Here is a 24,889-nt window from a genome sequence, read left to right as displayed (position 1 = left end):
TTTGTTTACAGGAAAAGCAATGTCAGGCCATGTTAGAGCTAGGTACTGAAGTGCACCAATAATGCTCTTGTAAGTGGTGCTAACGGCAGGACTGGAGCCATCATTTAGTTGGAGGCCACTAGAAGTGGCCATGGGGTGGTGCCATCTTTGGCACCCTCCATGCCAGTTTTATACAATAGTTCTCGCACATATTTGTGCTGTGAAAGAAATAAATCATTAGTGGTGGGGATGACTTCAATCCCCAAGAAGAAGTGAAGAGGCCCAAGGTCTTTCAGAGAAAATTGTGCACCAAGCTGTTTGATGATGGTGGAGATAAATGTAGAATCATTGCCAGTAAGGATTAGATCATCGACGTAAACAAGGAAGTAAGTCACAGTGTTGTGATGATGATAGATAAATAGAGAATTATCAGAGGCAGACTTCACAAAACCAATACCACAGAGACAATCATGCAGGGCAAGGTACCAGGCCCTTGGTACTTGTTTTAGTCCATAAATGGACTTTCGAAGATGACAGACATGATTTGGATATGAGGCATCAATAAAACTAGTAGGTTGCGCCATGAATACATCCTCAGTGAGTGTTCCATGAAAAAAGACGTTATTTATGTCAAGTTGACGTAGAGGCCAACCTTTCATCACGGCAAGAGATAAAATAATGCGTATGGTTGCAGGTTTCACAACTGGGGAGAAGGTTTCTATGAAATCAAGGCCAAGTCTCTTATGAAAGCATTTAGCAACGAGGCATGCCTTATAACGATCAATGGATCCATCCGATTTGTATTTAATACGAAACACCCATTTGGAGCCAACTAGATTCTACTGAGGATCATGAAGCTATTCAAAGGTAAGAAGATTTTTGCATGTGCGAATAGAACCTGCAATATCATGAAAGTCAGATCCCAAGCCATTAAGAATATAAAGAGTGAGATCATTGTTTGTGAGGGGTGAATCAACGAGTGCCAATTCATCTGCAGTGGATTTCACTTGCTAGAGATAGTCTATAACACTCTTGGAACCACGACTTAATGAAGTGAGGGTGTCCTTGAGTTGCATGAACCTCGTTCGAGAACAATTTGCATACTGGTGGGTCAGTTTGAGCCAAGCTTCTCTTAAAGTGCTTGAGGTAGCCATTAAAGGCATGATGCTCTGAAAAACGGAAGCAAAAAGGCCATTGAGAAAGAGTTTATCTTGGCAAATCCAGCAACTATGAGCAGCAATGGTTTCAGCAATGGGGTTACTTTCGAATAGAGGACATGGGTTGGAACCAGTGATGAAACCTTGGAGATCATACCCAATGACAAGGTTGTCAAGTTGGGCATGCTATGCAGGAAAATTAGAGGAGGTCAGCTTGTAGCGAAGCTGAGCATTGGCATTGATGGCAATGATATGAGGTTCAATAGGGGGAGTAGAACTAGAGGAGTTGGTGATAGAGGGAGGGGTTTGAACCATAGCAGAAGGGAAAAAAAATTGTGGATCAACTCGATTAGAGAAGAAAGGCTCTGGATACCATATAAGATTATTAAACACGTTGGTGTTGTATGAAAAGAACCTTAACTTGTATTACAAAGAGAGATGCCTATTTATACACAGAATTGTTTACATGAAAGGAAAGAGTAATTAAGGTGCTTGCTGTACAGAATATTACAAGAGCTTGAATGAAGGAAATAGACAAAAGTTGACTCCATGTATTATGCGCAACTACATTCAAGGGATACTGATATGCATGATTTTTGGGATCATCTATTAACTTCATGATTTTCTACCAGATGGCAATGTGTGAGTTTATAGAGGTCTTGTCATTTATCTTGTGCTCACATAATGACAATTTTGCAATGTTGAATCATGAAGGAGACAGTTCAAAAGCAATGTTCATTGAAAATCCTCGTTCCTCTGAAAATGAGGTTTGCAATCCTAAGCCTTATGTGCTCAGGTATTACGATAATGCTGGATTTTGAAAGAACAGTTTTAGGTACTCATATTTATTTTTAAGAATTTCTCCTTTCTTGTCCTTGCTATTATTATTTTTATTCTCCCTTTTTGGATCAAGACTAATCACATTTCATGAACTGCATTTTTTTTTAGAAGCCGGTGTTCTTTTTAACATGTGGCCTCCATTTTCTTCTTTCTGATTGTTACTATGTGCGCTGCTTACCATTTGATTGATTAGGGGGTTTCCTTCTTCACTTCCTTCTCTTAACTTTGTTTACTAGCAGTCTATAGTGTTTAAGTACAAAGATTATATCAATACTATAACATATATATTGATATACAATCTACTATGATATACAATCTATTAATATACCCCATCATGGAAATTTCTCATCAAAAAAACAATATACCCCATCATGGACTATATATGGGGTCCATATTTTTTCAAATCAACTGTTGGATATGAACCTTCCATGATAGTATTCATTCCTATTAAAGAGGATGATTGGGGTTGATTGCTATCCCTTCTACGCAATCCTCCAAATTATAGTTTCTATTGACATGTTATACAAAAAATGTGCTTATAAACTGCATGATTTTCTTGGTGTAGCTTAATATCTTGTCTACTTCCAACACTAAACTGAAGGTTTTCTTCCTAGTTTATTTGATTTCAATTGTCTGTTTTTTCTTCTTTCCTCATGCAGTTCAGTTGAAATTTCTAATGTTTAAATTAAACAAGACGAAGACACATGATAAGAATTTTAACAATATGTATCTTTTTTCCTATTTATTTATTTAATGTTTGACACATTGCTCCATTTCCACAGACTGCTCGTACCAATCTTATGCTGGTATGTTGAAAATTGTTGGCCAGAACAAAGCCCATAAAGGTGCACTGTAGTTTTTCAATAGACCATTGATTTTTCTATGGTTGAGTCTAACTCTTGTCCCATTATTAGGTAATTATATTTAGTTTCTATCATATTAGCAGATCTCTGAGCATATGGGTTTACTAATTTTTGAGTACTGCATACTATTTAATTTTGTTGGGTCATTATTCTTAGTTCTAATGCTCTTTTTATGGAGTCAAGTTGAAGAACTCTTATTTGTAATCATTTATGTGCAAGGGTTATGATATAATCAGTTCACATTCTTGATTAGTTAATACCTTCAATTGATATATAAGTCCTAAATTATTTCCAACTGTTTCAATTGAAGATCTGTCTCTGCCTCTATCTCTGTCTCTCTCTATCTCTCTCCACACTTTGTAATAGTGACATCTTTTAGCATTATTTGCATTTATTGGCTTTTTGTTTGTATCTTCATCTTGCATGGTAATACTCTTCCTGCACTTTCACTTTTACATCTCTAGAGAAAGTTCACTCATTTCTAATTTTGTCTCTAGATTTTTGAAGTGGGTGACATAGTGCTGTTGGATGAGACTACAGATGTAGGAGCAACAAATCGTCGCCAACTTGTTGCTCTACATTGTGGTGCTACTGCAGGATATGAGGTACATGAGGTTCTCATCATACTCGGCTTGGTTATTAACATTTGAATATATGAAGTTGTGATTGTCAATAGCTATGCAAAAGAGAGACTAATTATCCAAAAAAAAAAAAAAAAAAACTCCATAAAAAATTGATCATTCATGTGTTACTTGTGAAGTGATTCACCAGTGTTTCTAATTCCCAACTTATAATTTTCAAATAATTCATGGCTTGGTGGAAAGAATCATGCTAGTGATTGGGCTAGTTCAACCTAATGACAATACAACATTCTATCTAAAGCCTTCAGATGTAAGGTTCAAGAGTTTCTCTCCCCTTCCCATTGCAGTTGCTTTTTTATATGTATGTGTTTGTTGTTGATGTTCTCCATCTTGATATATTCTAAAGGATCCTGAGTTTTTTATATGCATGTGTTTGTTTTTGTCTTGATGTTCTCAGTTGCTTAACAGGATGCTTTGACTATTTAATTTGTGCTCTAAGTAATTTAAAATGCTGATCATGTAACGTCGTGTAGTTTCGTGAAAAACTATTTGGGTGTGAAGTACTTTTGAGGGACTCATTCTCACTGGACTGAGTTGAAATTTAATTGCCATATGATTGTATACAATTCATTTGCTTCAACAGCTGGTGAAAATGATTGCACCTAGTTCAATCATTGATAAATTTTTCGCCGGGAAAGAAAAAATATTGGCCGCGGTTTTTTACTTCCATCGCGTTAGATCCAAAGTAGCTAGTTAATACTGACGAACATGTTGCAATTTTAAATCGCTGCAATAGTTATTTGCCGGCAATTTATGGCACTTCCAGCAATTTTAAGCGCTGGGAAACTTGCAGCGTATATATTCCACAACTTTGTTGCCTCATGTTGGTATTGTTGTAATCTTTTAATTTCACATGCTTTTATTAATTATTTTCCATCTTAAACTTGTGTGCAAGAATGAACAGTCGTGTAAATTATTAGTATATAGCCATGATGTACTATTTATTTAATTAATATTTATTTATTATTGAATATTTGTTAGTTCTTTGTTTTTGATATATGTGTTTAATTTAAAATATTGGACGCAGGAAAAATCAATCGAAGCATTGCCAAGTCGAGCCCAATTGTTTGTCAAGACCCATAAGAAAATGGATAGCACCTACTACAATGATGACACGAGGAAGAAAGTGGTATGTTTATTTTTAAATTTATTACTTTTTAATTTAAATAGATTTATAAGATAAAGAATGAGTATTTGTTGTTATCTATTACAGGCTGAGATTGAGGAATTTTTTACATAGGACACAAGTCCTATAGAAATGGGGTCTGGAGGAACCATGACTTGAGCATCAGATGATATTTATTCGAAAGTTATGGGTCTAGAACGACTTGGACGTGGGCGCGGTTTGGGGTTTGGGCCAATCCATACAAGGCAAACTTGTCAGTATTCACAACCAACTTCAAGCACCACATTTTAAAATAAATAAATAAATAAATATGAGAACCATATTAAGAGATTAAATTTTTAATAATAGATTGTATTATTTTCAAAATAAATGTACGACACTTACACAATTTTTAAAAAGAATGCACAATACTTACGTTATTGTATTGTACATTACTTATTTAATATTGAGGGAAAGAAATTGAAGGGCGTCACATTAAGATCTTGATGCACGAACTCTCTTTATAGTTCTATTGAACCTCCCTCCCTTCCTCCCTCCCTCTAGAACTGTTATGCGATATATGGCATTTACCGATAGGGCATCACAGAAATTCAACTACGATTTTGTGAGTATTTTCGTATCATTTAAATAAATTTTTATTATTATTTATTTTACTATCAATAAATTTATAATAACCTTTACCGCTGACGCTATATATTATTATCAACATAACAATATATACGTAAGCGCATTTATCAATTATCAGCGTTTTATTGATCAATTTTCAGCATTTTATAACACTGTCAATGCTATATAATTATTACCAGTGTAATAATATAAACACTGGAAAACTACTTGTGTAACAACGTAGAATTAATCAATGGCCAGCATTTGTTCAAACGATATAAACGCCGAAAAATTCAAAACTTTACCGGCATAAAGTTTATCAATTGTCGGCATTTTTTGAAACACCAATGACGCTATATATTATTATTGGCGTAATATTATAAACGTCGGTAAACACGGTTAATATAACGGCATATAATTAATAAATTATTGACGTTTATTTAAACGCCACTAAAAACATATATTATTATCAGTGTAACAATATAAATACTGAGAAACTGTTAATTTTCCGGAGCATAATTACTATATTGGTGGCGTTGTTATAAACACTGCCAAAGTTATATATTATTACCTATGTAAAAATTTAAATATCGGGAATCTTAATAATTTACCAGTAGAAATATTAAGCGTCGGTAAATTTATATATCTACTGGCGCATAAACAAACGCCGCACATATAAACGCCGTCAATTTCGCCCTTTTTTTAAGTGATATTGGTCCTCTGGTGCTTGAAGTCACTTCTTCCTTATTTCGACTAGTTCTCTCTAGTACTGCCCCAAGTGATATCAATGGCGGCCTTTCAGTCAACTCGATCGACAGACGTTGGTTGCAGCGGAGACCACGGCCTCTGACGAGTTCTCTCTCAGTGTCAACTGTTTCTCTCTTGTGATTATGTGAAAATGGACTATGAAGTCTCTCGATGAAAAGGGTGATTATTCAAGTTCATAAGGTTTTTTATTCATTAATTTTCTTCCTACCTGATCCCAAACATGATGGTGGTTCATCCTACAGAACACAGTTTTAAATTTAAGTTGAGAAGAGCAGTGATGCATTGTGCTTTTTGGACTTCATTTCCAAGCATCAAAAGAAGTTGGCCTTGATGGTGTAAATTGCACTTGATTATGATTAATTTCGGCAGATTATGTTGTGAGGCAGATTAGGTTGTTTTCCATATTATAATTGGCGTATGTGCATGTTCTTTGGTGCCTTGTACCGTTGATTTTGTGTACATGTAGGAGACCCGGGTTAGGCTAAAATGCCTCTACCACATATCCAAGCCCACTAATTTACTCTACGATAAATCGAATTAGACAAAAACCACCAGAAATTCCAAAACTAGCTTTATCTTCGCCTTCTCTCGCACTCCGCGTCTTTGTCCACCCTCTTCTTGTTCTTCATTCTTATATTCTTTCTCTTCTAAATATGCTTCAGACATCTTTATCTTCTCTAGAGAAATTGTAGAGCCAGATTTGTTTGTCAACCATGGTGCTAGCCATAGCAGATCAGATGGATGATCGTGTCGACATGACCGGATCTAATCACGGCACGACTTACAGCAACAACGGAAATGAAAATAGAGAAACATCTAAAAATATCTTCACTTTCACACTAAAGACCCACGACACTACCATTGTCATGGACCTAAGATGGAGATTTGTGCTCAATATTTCTAACGTCAATTTGATGGTTTGATGGAGATTTTTTGTGGGTATTTGTGCTACCGAAATTTCTGCCGTAGTAGCGCCTGTTAAACTTTTGATGGGAACATGACTTCTCTGGAGGGGTGAAGGATGACTGTCAATGTGTAGTACCTACGTGCGTGTGTGTATATATAATCACGTAATTAAGGCTACTCAAGATAAATTATATGGCAAGGTACATATCAACCTAATTAATTTTTCTAAAAAGTTGGATGCAATTGAAAAGTGCATGACTAATACTCTCTAGGTTTTCCTATGTAGAGGCGATTCTACTGCCTCAGGTGCAGTTTTTCTATCTGCTTCTTTGATTCATTTCGTTAGAATTATGAAGGCCTCTCTCAACGATCTCTATCAACGCCTTTCTTTGACTGAAAAGGAAAGTGAGGAGATCGTGGTAGCGCCTAAGAAACTGCAGGCTGATGTTCTATGTGGAGGCAAGTGCCTGATTATGCAATTGCTTACTGTGCAACATTATAATAAGGATGTTTTCAAGAGTACTACGAGGAAAGCATGGATGCTGGTTAGGGCGTGAAGTTTCGTGATTTGAACTCTACTCTTATGCTTGCAGAGTTCGAAAACAGAAGGGATAAGGAAAAAGTCCTCCGGGAGGGCCCGTGGTCTTTTGGCAAACACTTGGTCTTGAATCAAGAGGTTGATGGCAAGCAACAATTGCAGTAAATAAAGTTAACCTCTACAACTTTTTGGGTTAGGCTCTATGATCTACCACTGATGGCAAGGAATGGAGTGGTGGGTCGACTACTGGGAGAAAAGATTGGTATTGTGGAAGAAGTCGATTTGGATGAGGAGGACATGGCATGGGGTGAATATTTGAGAGTTCGGGTTACCTTACAGGTTTCTCAGCTGCTGTTAAGATGTTCCATGTTTGCAGTTGGGGCTGGAGAAGCTGTTTGGGTCTTGTTCTCTTATGAGAGACTCCCAAACTTCTGTTATCTACGTGGCTGTCTGGGACATGGCGAAAGAGAATGTTTATCAGTTAATGTAAGTTTTGACTTGTCGGCCATGATAGATTTGCCTTATGGCATTTGGCTTCGTGCAGGTTGTTATGGTGATCGATTCTTGGTTGGAAAAACCAGAGACAAAGTTCAATCTACCATTGATCCTGGATCCTCCTCTGGAGGTTAGCAGTTACCAGAGGAATAGGGGCTTACGGCCATGGCTGTTGGTTTAGTTGTGGTAGTTACAACGATGGATTCTGGTGAACGTCCCCAAACAAAACTTTGGGAGGTAACTGTCGAAATAGTTGCGCAGGAAATGGGACCAGTATCTCAAGAGCAAGGCTATGGGGAGATGGAGGGAATGGCTACTGAGGAACATAATTTGAATGTAATGGTTACTACTCAGGCTAACGACCCCTTCGTTTCTGGGCTTGATGAGCCTCACACGAAGAATTTATTTATGAGTTTTACTGTATAGAAGTACAGTCATATATTAATCTGTATATTAATACTGATTTATTTATATTTAAAATTTAAATTAATATTATTTTTAATAAAATTTATTTTTTAACTAATTACATCATATTAATATACAGATTAATATACAATTACACTTACAATTATTTTTTTCCTTTACCTATTGCACTAAACTCGGTTTCTTATAAGCCCGATGGGCTTACTAGTAAGAAATGGAAGACCATGTCATTTATTCATGAAACGACGTCCTGCCTTTCCCCAATTACTCTCAACCTTTGGGTGTTTTGTTGAACGAACTTGCTAAGAAGTGGAAGCGGAATAACACAGAGGAGTCTTCGCATGTAAGGTCTTGCAAACGAACTCATGCCTCGGGAGGTTACGATGTTGCATCAATGGCCCAAGACTCTGAACTATCAGCGGTGGCTATGGCATAGCACCACTGGTAGCCATGAAACTGCTCAGCTGAAATGCCCATGGGCAATTGGATCTCATGGTAGAAAGAGTGAGATTGCACTGTTATAAGGTTGAGAAATTGATTAATCTATTATTTCCTATTTTCCCTATCATTTTCATGCTGCTATCAAAGATGATAATTTGAGTTTGGGGCAATGGTATTTAACTGCTATTTATAGTTTTCCTAAAAAAAATATTCGTTCTCAATCTTGGGATTTGCTTCGGTCGTTGTGTAGACAAAATGGGGAGGCTTGGTTGGTTATAGGTGATTTTAACGAATTGATGTATCAACATGAGAAAAAATGGGGAAAACCTAGACCTGAGAGACAATTAACTGCATTTAAAGAGGTTATTGAGGAGTGTCATCTATGGGACTTAGGTTATTCTGGTCCCAAATTTATTGGGTCTAATAGGAGGGCTATTCCGTATCGAGTTAGTGAAAGGATTGACAGGTTTCTATTAAATTCTATTTGGTGGGATGGCTTTCCTCGTGCTTGGGTTACTCATGGTGTGGTAGCCTACTCTGATCACTTGCCTATTTAGGTAGTTTTGGAGGGTGTAGAAGAATCTCCAAAGTTTAAGAAGCTATTTAAGTTTGAGGCCATGTGGGTGGGGGAGCCTAATTGTGAGGATATCATTAAGAGTCTTTGGAGCAACGCTTCTTCTCAGTCTAATATGAGTACTGTTGCGATGATAAAAGATAGTGGGACTCATTTGGGAACTTGGAATAGACACACTTTTGGTGATGTCTAGCATCAACTTACAAAGGCACAGAGAAGTCTACGGACGTTGTATGAGACAGACCAAACAGGGGCTGATTTTGAAGCTATTAATTTAGTTAAAGATGAGATGCAGATTTGGTTAGAAAGAAATGAAGTGCTATAGAGACAACGCTCTAAGGTGGTATCGCTTAAAGAATGGGATAACAATACTAGATACCTTCATATGAAAGCATCACAGAGGCGAATGAAGAATAGCATTTTTAGAATCAAAGATGAGAATGGGTAGTGGCAAGAAGGGCTTCAAAGGGATAGGGTCATTGTTGAGTATTTTTAGACTCTCTTTACAAGCTCCTCTCCTAATATTTCTAGCGACTCTATGGATTTTCGAGAGGCGTTGACTAGGAAAGTAACTGTTGTGATGAATGTTGATTTAACAACAGAGTTTCAAGCTGATGAAGTCAAGGCAGCTTTGTTTCAAATGGATCCTATGAAGGCCCCAAGCCCCAATGGCATGTCACCAATTTTTTTTCAAAAATATTGGCATGTGGTTGGGGATTCAGTTATCTCGGCAGTTCTCCAAGCTTTGAGTTCAGGTTCCTTCCCTTCTTCTCTAAACCTCACTCATATTATACTTATTCCAAAAAAGAAATGTCCTACTCAGATGGATGATTATTGGCCTATTAGTTTGTGTAACGTGGCTTATAAACTCATTGCAAAGGTCATTTCTAATAAACTGAAAACTATTTTACCAAGTGTTATTAGTGAGAGTCAAAGTGCTTTTGATTGCAAGCCCCTTATTTCTGATAACGTTTTGATTGCATATGAGTTGGTACACTGTCTCAAACAGAAAAAGAATGGAAAAAATAAATATATGTTGTTAAAACTAAATATGAGTAAGGCCTATGACCAGGTCAAATGGGGCTTTTTACAATCTATTAGGGAGGTTATGGGATTTCATCATAGATTTATTGGGCTAATCATGTGCTATGTTCGATTGGTTTCTTTTTTCGTGTTAATGAATGGGGAGCCTAAGGGTCCTATTGTACCAACTAGAGGGCTGAGATAAGGGTATCCATTGTCCCCTTATCTCTTTCTACTGTGTACTGAAGGTTTAATTTCTCTATTGAGTATTGCTATGAGGAAGAAGGATATCTCTGGACTGAGAATCTGTAGGGGCTCCTAATATCAATCATCTACTATTTGCAGATGATAGTATTGCTTTTTGTCAGGCTGATTTAGATGAGAATAAAAGAATACATAAATTGTTGGAGAGGTTTGAAGCTATCTCGGGGAAAAAAATTAATAGAGAAAAAACTGCTATTGTTTTTAGTGGTAATGTTAGTGCTGCTACAAAAACTGAGATTAAAAATTTGTGGTCTAACTATGAGATTCAGCAATATGAAAATTATCTTTGGTAGCCACTTATCCTTGGGAGGCCCAAAACAAGAGCTTTTGAGTCTATTAAGCAAAAAGTGTGGCAAAAATTACAGTCTTAAAAAGAAAAGTTGTTGTCACAAGGTGGGAATGAAGTTTTATTGAAAGCTATAACACTCTCAATTCCAACTTACTCCATGAGTTGTTTCCTCCTTCCTTCTAGTTTATGTACGGATTTAGACAGAATTATGTCAAGGTTTTGGTGGGGACAAAATGGGTGTAAGAGGAAGATACATTGGTTAAGTTGGGAGAAGTTATGTCAAAGGAAATCTCAAAGTGCGATGGACTTTAAAGACTTGAAAAACTTCAATTCGGCATTATTGACAAAGCAAGGGTGGCATTTACTTCAAGATGAGGATTCTTAATTTGATGCATAGATTACTAAAGGCTAAATATTTTCCTCATACTAGTTTCATGCAAGCTGGTTTGGGTAGATGTCCCTCTTACACTTGGAGAGGTATTTGGGAGGCAATGAAATGGTTAATGGCAGGTTGTAGGTGGAGAATTGGGAATGGTACCTCTGTAAACATTTGGTGAGATCAGTGGATTCCTAGGCATAAGTCAATTGCTACTGAAGGGGTAGTGGTGAGGGAAGAAGATGGCATGGTTTCAATCGACTCTTTGTTCCTGCATAATGAAAAAGTTTGGGATATAACCAAGTTAAGGGCTCTCTTCAATCCAAATATGGTGCAAGATGTTCTTAAAGTGCAGCTGTGTTCTGTTGATATGGAAGATAAGAGGGTCTACATGAAAGGAATGGAATTTTCAGTGTTAAAAGTTGGTATAGAGCCATACAGATTAGCTAGGCACCCATTTTCCATAAACTTCAAATGTGCAGGGGCAACAACTACTTTGGATGCATTTGTGGAAAATGAAGGTCCTGACTAAGATTAAAATTTTTGCATGTCATGCGTGCAAAAATGGGCTACCTACGGGGACCAACTTAGTGCAGAAACATATTTTGATAAATGCCACTTGCAAATTGTGTTTAGCAGCCCCTAAAGATATTTCTCATGCTTTGGTGACATGTAATACTTTGCAAGGCTTGTTACTTACTTATATTCCTGGTTTGTGAATTAATAATAGTAGAACAGTTTATGATATGGCTTTAGACATCTGTGAGAAAAATATGCATGATAAGCTCTTTGTTTTCTTTGCTTTCGCTTGGAGTTTCTAGTTTCGACAAAACAAATATGTGCATGATCAGTTATTACTCAGTCCAAAAAACATTTAGCAGACTATGCATTGGTTATGTTGCATAGTTATACTCAAGTACAGAGGTAGATAAGGGCCCAGCTGCAACACCATTATAAGTGGCAGCACCTTGAAACTGAACGGTTGAAGTTAAATGTTGATGGAGCTATTTTTTCTGAGTTAGGGAAAGCTGGTGCAGCTGCTGTTTTGAGGGATCATTCCAGTAGAGTTCTAATAGCTGCTAGTAAAGCTGAGTTGGAAATGGATGGTTTGGAAGCCTTAGAATTAATGGCTATTTTCAGAGGTATACAATTGTGTGCTACTATGGGAATTCCTAAGCTTATTGTGGAGAGTGATAGTCTACTCTGTGTTGAAGCTCTTCATAATAGTAGGATGCATAACTCTTTGCTTGGGGGGTTATATTATGAAATTAAACAGCTTTCCTCATGTTTTGAATGCTGTTAATTTTCACATGTTTATAGAGAGGGCAATATGGTAGCTCACATGTTGGCTAGGTATGTCTCTAGAGTTGATAATATTGTTCTATGGTGGGATTGTATTCCAAACTGTATTTCTAAAGTTTTATGGCTTGATAATTGTCTGTAATTATTATTTCAATTGATTAGTGATATTCTAGTTTCTATCAAAAAAATTAAAAAATAAAAAATAAATTTCTACCATAGTATAGCTCCTATGTAATTCAATCAATTTGAACGAGGTCAAATACTTATAGAGATTGGTTACACTTTACATGCTTGGAAGCCAAGCCCTAGTGTGCAGGCTCTTTTGGTTGCCTAGGTTTATTTTTCCATTCGATCTTCATTTTTCAGCCTACTTTCATTTTTCCGTTCTAATTTCATTTTCCGACCTATTTTCATTATCCAACCAAGTTTCATTTTCCATCCTACCTTTATTTTTCACCTAAGTTTCATTTGTCAACCCATATCATTTTTTCATTCTACATTCATTTTCCGACCAACCTTCATTTTTCTATTCTACATTTTCCACCCAAGCTTCATTTTTCAGCCTATCATCATCCTACCTTCACCTCCTACTAGTCTACTTCTATTCCATCTTCAACTTTCTACAAAATCTTCATCTCTTACTAGCATCTGTCATCCTGTCCTCCTCATATGCATATCCTTAATCCAATTGCTACCTCTAAACCAACTACATCCTCCCTTCATATTGTCAATCATCCTCAAACTGAGAATCTTAAATCTCAAAATCTTTCAAATTTTTATCTTTATTGTTTTGTCAAGGCCACCAAACATCCATTAAAAATACACTTTGTTGTTCCTATATCTCTAGAGCCAACACCTTTTAATTTTATTACCCAAGCTGATTCAGATCCTAATTAGACTACTACTAAGCAAAGCTAAACTTGTTGGACAGTGATACTTAGGCCTGGTTTATATAGCAAATTCCTATCATCACATCTCATCTCAATATCTAAACACCACAAACCAAAACATTTTTCAATCTCAAATCTTCAACTTTTTCATCTACTCATTACCTAATCATTACAAGTTTTCCAAACTTTCAAACAAAATACAAAAAATAATTCATTTCAAATATCAAAATAAAAATAATATTAAAAAATTATATTCCAATAATAGTTTAACTTTATAATATTTTTATTCAACTTTTTCTCTCTCCTTTCTCAAAATCCCATAAAATATATTAACTCAAACTATTTCATTAATATTCACGTATCATCTCATTTTATCCCACTATCCAAACAAGACCTTAGTCTCTTTGTCCAAGGCCTCTCAATCTCAATGTTGAAATAAATGGGTTTTAAGCTCAAACAAAAAACATGTGGTGCTATTGCCATTAGCTTTTGGTAGTGTATTAATTGATCACTACCCCGAGACTTGTGGCCCAGCCATTAAACTAGAAACAGTGGGTTACTTCTAGCACTTGCAAATTTTGACTGGCACATATAGCAACTAGACGTTTCAAATGTCTTCCTCTATTGACTTCTTATAGAACAGGTTTTTATGTAATAGCCAGCAGGCTTTGTCAACCAGCAGCATCTTGATTATGTATGTTATTTGCCTAAGGCCTTATATAGAACTCTTAGGCAAGCATCACGAGCCTCGTTTCACGTAATACATGCTCTTCTCTGGCTCCACAGGTTCTCTTGTTGGCACTTCTTTGTACATGTTGCATCAAGGAGTTATGGTTATATATAGGTACTCATCTCGATCTTTGTCAGTAATGAGTTAGTTCACAATTTGCACAAAGAATTTAAATTCAGAGGTCTCGGACCTCTATCTTATTTTCTTGGCATTCATGTCAACCGAGGTAAGAAAGGACTTCATCTTAGTCAAGCCAAATACATCTTGGACTTGTTGGATCGAGTAAGCATGCATGGTTGAAGCTAAGCCATATCCTGCCCCCTATGTGTATCAGGGAAGAAACTCACTCCTAGTGATGGCAACCCTTTACAAGATCCCTCATTTTACAAACATTTCATTGGTGCGCGCTTTGTAGTATTGCACCTTGACACGTCCAAAGATCTCCTATTCAGTCAATAAACTTTGCTAGTTTCTACATTGTCCTACTACCACTCACTTAACAACAGAGTTCTAAGATGTCTTAAGGGCAGTACTGCGCAGAATTTGGTTTGTGTTTCAACAAAGGATCGACCTTTAGATCGCCATGCCTACTGTGATTCGGACCTTTAGACCTTTATATTCAATGAAAGGAATACAGTATTGTTTTAAGTTTTCAAAGATTAATTTGAATTTTGCATATCTTCCTATATATATATGCTGAAGAATTATGAAGCTTTTTAATTTATATGAATACGACGAGCATAAAAAAACAATTTAAACGACGGAGAAGCAACATTCCAAGTTTGTGCTTGTTTTTAAGACAAAGTTTGAGGCCATGTTTGGTTTTACAGGCGTATCAACACATCTCATTTTACCTTAACATTCATATATGATCATTTAAACACAAACATTTTTTAATTTTAAATATTCAACTTTTTTTATCTAATAATTACCTAATCATTACAACTTTTCTAAACATCCAAACAAAATTCAACTTTTTCAAATTTTAAAATAAAAATTATATTCCAAGTTATAAAAATATTTTAAGTATTTTATAATATTTTTATTAAATTTTTTCTCTCACTTCTCAAAATCTCATAAAACATCTTAAATTTTACTGCTATTCACAGATTTCGCATCTCATCTGTATAACCAAACGAGACTTGAATCTTATCTCTAACACTCTTTTTTTTTTTTAAATAAAAAAAAAAAAATCTTGTTTCAAACTAATATTGTTCCTAGAAACCAATTAAGTTTGTTGTGGTAACATTTTCTTTACGCTGCCATGCCATGTGCTATAGTGCTTTTTCTTTCTTTTCTAACTTCTTTTCTTTCTTCTCTTCTCTTCCCATCTTCTCAATTATTTTCCATCACTAAAGCTGACTTCCAAAGAGAAGATTTGCAGGCAACTTTGTGATACGATGCATAAACTTATTAGTAAAGAAACAGTGGTTTCATTTCGGTTATAAAATGAATGAACATATATAGTGTGGCCCATGACAATGCAGGTTTAGAGCGCTTATTTACGAGAATACGCTAGCTATTTTAGCCCACATGTTTTGAGCTTAAAGTTCTTCGTCTTAAAGTTTATCATTTTAGATAATATTAACCGACGTCCCGTATTTTAAATAATTTCTTATTTAACTAGTAAATATACGAAGATGTACGTCAAAAACATATATAACACATGAACAAAGATGAATTAAATTAAGTATTATAATTTAAAAATCATCTTCATGCACGATCACCTTCAGATCAGCCCCGGGCCATCTGAGCAAAACTAGGACAGTCCACGCAAGGCTAGCCATTCCCCCAGATATCCTTTTGCATTCCAAAAGAGAAGTCATAGAGCTGTCATCTTGCTTTTTTCAAAGGAGCAACGTACGTACAATGCATGCCATCGATCTCCAATTAATTTATTAAGATAATCATATATTAATTAATTAAAGTTTTAATATTTGCTTTTGATCTAATATTCTTCCACCAAATGATTGGCTTCCTGGAATTTTTTGCTTCTTGAACAATGCCTTTGGTTTGTTTATTTCTCTCAAACGGCATCTATCTTGTCTTTATTAGGAAGATGAGAAATACTTTTTGCAATCGACAGTTGCAGTCGGCGTGCAGTTAGCTGTAAAAAAGTGAATTAATACGGGACCTACATGAAAAAAAAAATTATTTTTATAACTTTTTTTTATTCATGTAGGTCCTCCTGAATATAAAAAAAAATTATAATTTTTTTTTATTTATTCCGTACAGCCGACTGCACGCCGACTATATTTGCCGACTGTATGTAGCAAAACCCTAGGAGGATTACGACAACAATCGGGTCTTTATGATCCATTAATTTTCTCATTTATCAATAGTTATATATATATATATGATGCCCTAGCTAGGAATATTATTATTAGATAAATGTTTTGTGAACTCACAAACTAACATCACTTGATGTCATGTTGTATCATATTGTAAAATTACTTTTATCGTAATGTAAATCTAACGTATCACGTGAAATCGTGCAAGTTTATAAGTTAATTTTTGTGAAATTTCGATGTAGTTGTAACACTTCTCTTATTATTATAGCACCTACAAAAAGCCCTTTACCTTGCTTCTTTCAACTTTTTTTTACTTTTTATTCGGTGATGGAACAAGAAACTTTCCACTTCAAATGCTATATATAGACCCATTATATGCAACCTAAACGACAACCAATTCCATCGACAACTATCTAGAAGATTTAATTACAAGATATTTGGCCTTACATCCTTTTCAGAACTAACGAAGATTTTTGTCGATATATATATGACCATATATAGGTAACATCAATAGTGCTATTATTCAAGGAATCATCATTCCAATATTTCTTTAGGTGGCCAAGTCATAATCATTCATGCATATTAAAGTGTATTTTTCATCGTCCCAACATTACCTTTAGCACTTTCCTGAGAGTAATAGAGCTTTATTTACTTTTTCTTTCTGTATATGTTGGGAGGCCTTTTAAAAGTACTGGGTTTTCAAAAGAGCCAGGGAGCATCCAATGCTAAAAGAGAGTGGTTGGAATAGGGAATTATGTCCAATACCCTATTAAGCTTGGAGAAATATTAGCCTAACGGCTATTCACAAAGTCTAGTGATCGACCGACCCTGGTAATTAATTGGGATATATATGAGAAATGCATTGAAGTTGATTTGATCATCATCACAAGTTTATTCTTTCCATGTCGTTACAAGAAAGTTGGACAGTTATTATCACTTATTTCTATTTCATATTAAAACACACTCATTTTAATAGGAAATAATCATTTTCGCAAGAAATAAGTGGCAATAACTGTCCAATTTTCTTATAGTGCATCCAGATTAAAAAAAAAACACACACACACATGCATATATAATTAAAAAAACTTGTAATATTGTAAGACAACGACTTAAACAACCCTAGTACTCATTTTCTAATGAGGTAATTAAAATGTGTGATCTTACGAAAGGTAGAAGGGTAAGACCAATATCACTGAAGTTGTTCATTTATAGTGTCCACTTGGTCCATTATAATAATTATATGCATATTATATATTATGTTGATGGAATTATATTAGCTATATAGGTTGGTGGGATAATAATTGAACCAGAAAATGGCCACCCATGCATGCTGCTTATCGTGGTCCTAGATCTAACTCCATCCCGAATACGGCCCACACCCTCCCTGTCTTCCTTTCAGGTCCTTGTCCATACCTTTGAGGGCAAGCAATTAGGAGAAAGCTGCTCCAACGTTCGCATGCACCATCCTGCACACACACGCATCTCTCTCTCTCTCTCTCTCTCTCTCTCTCTCTCTCTCAAGTGAAGGAGACAAGAAAGAGCTAGCTAGCATATTAAACTGATCTCTTTATATGTCATTATTCTAATGCATGCGTTGCTCCCTAAGTACTCAAGCAATTAGTGATTACGCAATTAATAGATTGATTTGTTGACATTTTTAGATCCCATTTTCACTCGAAACAAAATTATCATCGACCAGACCATTTTATACGTATGGCCTTTTATACTGTATAAATCGGTGATCAGGCACAAATATATATTTTTTCATAAAACACTCGAGATCCAAAGTTCATTATATATATATATAGTACTTATAACTCTTTTTTTTTTTTTTTTGTCACACATAAAATGAAAACAAAAAAAGCATTCATTTAATTTATTTGTCATATATATACTTGTAACATGCATGCTATTGTCATGCATGCACAACCCTCCAATTTCTTGGTCATGTGAATATAGGGCGTGATGCATTGAAAGGGAGGGTTGGCTGGGGACCTTATTGTCTCATACGGGCTTTCTCATTGAAGAAAACAAAATTAAAAAAAAAATTAAAAAATAAAGAGAGAGAGAGAGAGAGAGAGAGAGAGAGAGAGAGAGAGAGAGAGAGAGAGAGAGAGAGAGAGAGAGAGAGATCAAAATGGCCATTTGATGTGTTGATAAAGAATCAGGTGGACCCAAATGCTTTCATGTTTTTGTGGGCAGGCCTCCTGAACTTACTTTAGACCTGAGTACTGCTCTTCACATGCACCATGCATGGACAAGCATAAAACAAAATCGATCCCACTCATTATATTTCCCATTAAAATCCGTGTGCGCTCTCTCTCTCTTTGAAATCATCTTGAATATCTCTTATAAATTGATAAATTCAGATCATCATGTTTATTTAAAGTCATTACACCAAACATGAGTATTCATGACGTTTCAGTAGTACTAGTACTTCACAAAAAAATAATTAATTTTTTTCGCATTTCTTAAATATCTAATTACTTAACAAATGATACTCTTTATATGAAGGTTAATTATAATAAATATTCATGATCATGCAGGTAATGGACGTGATCAATCGTATTCATCTCGATCTAATTTAATTACATCTCCAAATCCAAATTATGATTATAATCAAGTACTACTCTTATAAGCAAAACAAAAATTTCTTTGGGTACGAAAACTTGATGAAACCACTGAATAAATTATATATATATATATAGTAGGACTTGTAGTTTTAATCTCTCTCTCTCTCTCTCTCTCTCTCTCTCTCTCTCTCTCTCTCTCTCTCTCTCTCTCTCTCTCTCTCTCTCTCTCTCTCTCTCTCTCTCTCTTGCTTTTCCTTGTTTGGTTTCTACACTTTTAATAAGAAGAACCAAAAGATACCGACTCGTCTTGGCAGATAGCCACTCGAGTCTTCCAATGAGAATCTCATTCCCCTAAACTTTGTATCGTATGTGTTGGAGTACTCCAATATCGGTTGAGAGGATTCCAACCCATTAATTTAATGCATGATGAGCTTAATCTATTCAATTATATATTAATTGAAGAGTGGGAAATGCTAAATAGAGTCTCATTACAATAAAAACAGCTTGTACGTACGTGAGACTTCTAAGTTAGATCAAATTAATCTGTTTTTAAAGAACTAAATGTTATTTTTATCATTTATTTATTATGATCTTCAATCACACTTACTAAAATTCTGCGTGTAATTAAGTAATTCTTTAGAGCTTTTCACGCATATTAGATTATCTCGAAGGCTATAAACTCCATCTAAAAAGTTATGATTTTGACCTGCATAAATCCTTTTAATAAATTGGCATAACATGCATTCCAAGTAGTTTATGTGAATATATATATATATATATATATATATTGGAACACATCATCGAGAAGAAACCAACTCAAAGTCAGCTAAGATAAAAATAAAGTTCAACAACCATGTGAAGATTACACTCAGCAACAATCAGATGAAGATAAAGCAAATCACAGCAACAAAAGATAATATCTTGGAGTAGTGCTACAGGTATCGAAAAAAGGTACTGAAAACTCACCAAATGCAGTTTTTTTTTTTTCAAATATTAATTTTTTTTCTTAAATTTAAAAAAAAAAATACAACATCACTTAAAAAAATTTTACTTAATCAATAAGTAAAAACAGATTAAAAAATAAATAAAAGGATTTGGTCAAAAAAAAAAAAAAAAAAGAACTCCTGAATTCGGGAGCCTTGTTTGGTTAACCAAAACCAAAAATCTCATCTCATCTCACGCAGACACTTACAAGAAAGATGCAGAGAATTATAGAAAAGATGCCGACAAGTACAAGACACAGCTTGATGTACTTCAGGATGAAGTAATGAAACTGCATGAGAGGCAAAATGAAACAGATAAGATCATGAGGGAATTTTTACTCAATTTCCATGGGAACACGGAGTCGCTCTAGTCTCATGGGGAGACTCCGTGAGCGTCGCTGATAAATAAAGAGATTGTATTTTTTGAGTGGGTTGGGCACTTTTTGGTTGTTGGAGATGGTGGGTGACCAATAGTATAAACACAATATATATATACATATATATATATATATATATAAAGGAAGGTTGTCTACTTTTGTAAAGGGTGAGAGGCATTGGGCAGTTGAGGGGCTTTTTGAGCGTGACTGTATAGATGGTCATACAATCACGCATTGCTGTTGGATAAGGATGCATGTGATTGGTGTTGGGAAATTCCAAAATTGGTTTGACCATAGAACGCAATTATGTGACGGATTATGGGCATATGCAAAATCCTTCGTGATTCTATGGAAGTTAAGTAAGTCTATAAGTGATTCCAGGAGATTAATTTTATTTTACACAAGTGAATTGTGGTGATAATTAAGGTTGGCTTATAATGTGTACACCAAGTGATGGACATATAAGCAACCTGTCATTGTTCTTGTTTATCCACAGTAATTGCATATTTTGTAGTTTCTAAATGCTTAACTTCATTCTGAACAGCTTCATTAAGACTACATATAGATGGATAAGTAATGAAAGTGATCTATGCTTTTATCATGTATTTCTAAAATAATAGGACAGATGATGCAATTGGTATGCAGCACTTCAGTATTATTGTGGCATCCATAAGTGTATTGGAGTGACTGGGGACACATGAAATCTCCTCAGGTATGGTTTCGTTTTATGGTTATTTGAATGCTAGTGTATCCTAAATTTTTTGGTTACTTGCCACCTTGGTTATGTCTTCCTCTTCCTTTAATACATCACCAAGTGGTATGTGAAAGTTGACCAGCAGACATTTTATTATAGATTTGGTGGATTTTATTTGGGTGGAAGCAAAACCTGGGATATAGATTTGTATAAACACATTATTGTACTGAAGAATACTTTGTCCCAATCTGAAATAGAATATGTTCTGTTGTTATAGCACTTTTAGGGGACAGACAATTAATGGTTGAACTCCATACCAAGCTTTATGGAGCCTCTATGGAAATTACTGCATTAATTTTTTCATAATCAATGCAGTCTTGCCTTAGAGTTTAGGTGATGCCCTTAGGATCTAGTGTATCCTAAGAGATGATATTAGGTTTACTTATAGAGTTGCAAATAAAAACATTCTGGACAAAAAATGTTTTTTGCTGATGAAATTCTGGAGAGTGTTCGTAGTTGATCTTTCGAGACATTCATTGTGAAGTGACAGCTATAAGAATCAGTAAATGTAGACAAAAACATGCGTTTAAGGTTATGGCTACATTGTGTGTCTAACAATATGGAGAGAATCTGTTAATGTAACAGAAAAGAGAGACAGGTAAAGAAAAGAGAAATAGCGCCCCATTGGGGTAGTAGTTTTCTATTCACTTACCACTTATGCACCAACATTTGACAAATTAATCACTGATTTTTTACAAACTTTGTTCCCAGGTGATTTTTCCATCCTTTGCAGGGAAACTTATTAGACCAAAGTAGGTAATACGGTCTCTTCCCTTTTCTAATTCAGGTTTTCCGTCTTGGTCTTGGTTTACCATTCATATGTTCTCATACTGTCACTATTTAACAATTTTTTTTTTCTTCAGATATGAGGATTCAATGGGACACTTCACTTTGTGGTGTTTTCCTAGCTTTTATAATTAAAGGTATGGTTTTGCACAACATGTGTAATACGTATTGAATCTTCCAACCACTAGTGTGTCATTTTTCTCTGTGATGGCATAAACTTGGATCTTCATGTTGAGGTGTTTTATGCTACTATGTGAAATTCAAGTTTAGGACCACTTGTTTATGTCTATAATTTGGCTTGCTTGTCCACAAGCAAAGCCTCCTACAACACTTTCATAATATGAAATGGGGTAAACCTGAAGTGGGTTTCATCTATTTTGACAAGCTGGTCCTTGAAAGGATTGAGATGAGTAGTCATGAGTAACTTTGAACATGACACACCAAACTGTTCTCTAGATCGTTACCAAATGCCTTGGTCATTTTCCCCCTGTTTTTAATGCAAAACCAGGATAGGTATTAGTACTCCCGAGAACAAATGACCAAATGGTCCCCCAAGAAATACCATATCTGCAAATATGACTGAAGATGTACCAGGAACTAAACTTTAGAGCCATGAACATTACACATTAAAAAAGGGTTGGATCTGTTTTTTTTTTTTTTTAATGGGAATTCATTGATTATAGCAAATCCTAGCATTAGGTGAATAGGAAAGGAGAAGGTGGAATATATGTTATTCCTTGGAATCCACGTTAGACAACAAAAAAATTTGTTACATATGTCCAAACTAATGCTATTCCATGATTAGTTATAGCCAATGTGAAACTAAATGAAAAGCTTTTATATAACTCAACCATAAATAAATGCATGCTATAATCTCAACTTTTATAGGCCAAAACTTTATTTAAATACTGGACAGATGGGTAGGTAACAAATCATGAATTTCTATATCCATCGCCTCTGGGTATGGGTTTAACGGCTGGATTCTGGAGTTATTGGTTTGATTGCCATTGGAGATTTCATATCTCAATGTACCTTAATCAACTATGGACTGAAAACAAGCAGAAACAAGTGCAGAAAAATTTGTTCATATCTCAATGTTGTCTTAGCATCCTTTTTTACAGAAAGCAAAATTGTCCTCTATGTATTACTGTCTTGCCAATTGTTTCTGATTATGTTTGCACAGTGAGAGTGAGACTTTTTCTGATTATCTGTGAAATATATTCTTAGAGTGGGCATTAACTTATCAACCAGAGCAGTTGGTCTTGAAGTATACAGGAAATGAGGAAGTGGAGCACTGACAGGTAAAAATGGATGACTATAGAAATAATTGATGTACTTGGAAAAAATTGTTTAGGAGAATTTTCAAGTATTTCATTATCATAAAGGTTAATGAAACTAGACCAGCCAGCATACAACATATTCTTCTCAAGTACACTCTCAAGCATCATAAGAATGTGTTATCTACTTGATTTGGTGTGTTTTCTACTTGATATTTATTAATATCCAATATGAAGGCAATTAGAATCATAAGATTCCGATTAAAACATTATCAAGGCTGTATATGAACTATAACTGTGGTTTGCAATGTAACTTTTGCAGCATAAGGAAATAGCTCAACATCTAGTATATCTAACTGGGATGATATTGAAAGTGAAGGGTAGAACAAAGCATTTCATAATGTAGTGTTGTGTAAACTGTGGGTTGTTTTTATGATGCTTGGGTGAAATGTTGGATTTGATTCAACTTTAGGATGTGATATAAGTTTAGGGGGTGGCTTTAATGAAACTTCAGTAGTTTTGAGTCAGTGACATTCTTCTAAGCCAGTACAACCATTTCAGAATTTGGTTTATTGTTGGTTGTAAGTAGGAAAAACCTGACAATAGCTATTGATATAGTGTAGAAGTTCTGCATTGAGCCATAGAGCAGGTAAAAACACAGTGTTTGGGCTGTTTAAGCTGTAACTACCTAATGCATTTAGACCCTGATTTTTTTATCTTGACTGGTGAGTGATGGGATTGGATGTCTAAAATTTGGCAAAAGAAACTTTCATAAAAGAATAATGTTTGGCCAAAAATAGGAGACCAGATTGCTGTAATGCACAAGTTATGATGCAAAATTCGGTGCTTAGTAAATGATCACCTGTTCTACAACATTGATTGATGAAGTAGACTTCGATGGATGTCTAAACAAAAATAACTTTACAATTTGTTTTATCTATTTTCTGGCATAGCAGGGATCCATTCAGAAAAGGGAAACAAATGGAAAACTGCAAAAAAAAAAAAAAAAAAAAAAAAAAAAAACTGTGAGGAATAAAAGCAAAGAATGAGAAAAGAAATTAGCAATCCAAGTTTAGGAGACCATCTCAAATTATGGGGTGGATCTATGGTATATGCACTGAGATCTCTCTCTCTTTCTCTCTCTTTCCCCCTCCCTCTCCCCAAATCAAGTGGTTTGTATTCAGTTAAATTTTTATGTGAAATTTAAATGTTAGGAGCTAAATTTGTTATTGGTTACATGTAGCAAAATTGCTTTCTAGCCATCATAAACTCCCATGTTGTATATTGCTGAGTATTGCATGGTGCAGTCCTTAATTAGATATGTCCATATTCTAATTAAATGTAATGATTTGGAGATGTTTGGAAGTTGTAATGCAGAGTTTTTTTGGATCTCAGCTGTTGAATATGATCACATCTATTGCTGAATGTATTGGGCATTTGATAACAATGACTGCTGTAATCTTGGTTAATTGGTTTTGATGATTGTCCTGCTCTAGATGTATCCTAAGGATGCAGAAATAGTGGATAGTGAAGTAGAGAGTGTGCAATGATTCTCCAGTGCACACTTACCCCGTGTACGTTTTTCAGCAACTGCTACAGCAGGCATTTGTTGAGTTC

General features: G+C 35.2%; 1 protein-coding gene across 8 annotated transcripts; it reads left to right on the top strand.

Annotated features, from left to right (window-relative positions):
• The first annotated feature begins 8,505 nt into the window (after positions 1–8,505).
• LOC122309995 lies at positions 8,506–14,888 on the top strand. Of its 8 annotated transcripts, XM_043123889.1 has the most exons (4): positions 8,506–10,112; positions 12,332–12,451; positions 14,288–14,345; positions 14,566–14,888. In XM_043123889.1, the coding sequence occupies exons 1-4, from the start codon at positions 9,896–9,898 to the stop codon at positions 14,582–14,584; spliced, it is 414 nt and encodes a 137-aa protein (XP_042979823.1). In that variant the 5' UTR covers positions 8,506–9,895; the 3' UTR covers positions 14,585–14,888. The 8 variants fall into 8 exon arrangements, 3 of the variants coding, with proteins under 3 accessions (XP_042979823.1, XP_042979813.1, XP_042979806.1); XR_006242592.1 differs by having other exon boundaries at positions 8,506–8,867; positions 14,288–14,888; XR_006242590.1 differs by having other exon boundaries at positions 12,216–12,451; positions 14,288–14,888.
• The last annotated feature ends 10,001 nt before the right edge of the window (positions 14,889–24,889 follow it).

This window comes from Carya illinoinensis, chromosome 1 (genome assembly GCF_018687715.1).
Source record: "Carya illinoinensis cultivar Pawnee chromosome 1, C.illinoinensisPawnee_v1, whole genome shotgun sequence".
In the NCBI taxonomy this organism is placed as follows: domain Eukaryota; kingdom Viridiplantae; phylum Streptophyta; class Magnoliopsida; order Fagales; family Juglandaceae; genus Carya; species Carya illinoinensis.
This window is presented reverse-complemented; position numbering and strand designations above follow the sequence as displayed.

Coding starts and splice junctions, on each gene's coding strand:
- LOC122309995 (XM_043123872.1), top strand. CDS start 9,896: ATGGATTTTCGAGAGGCGTTGACTAGGAAAGTAACTGTTGTGATGAAT. Junction 10,113..12,331: donor TCTCCAAGCTTTGAGTTCAG/GTTCCTTCCCTT, acceptor TTTCTGAGTTAG/GGAAAGCTGGTGCAGCTGCT.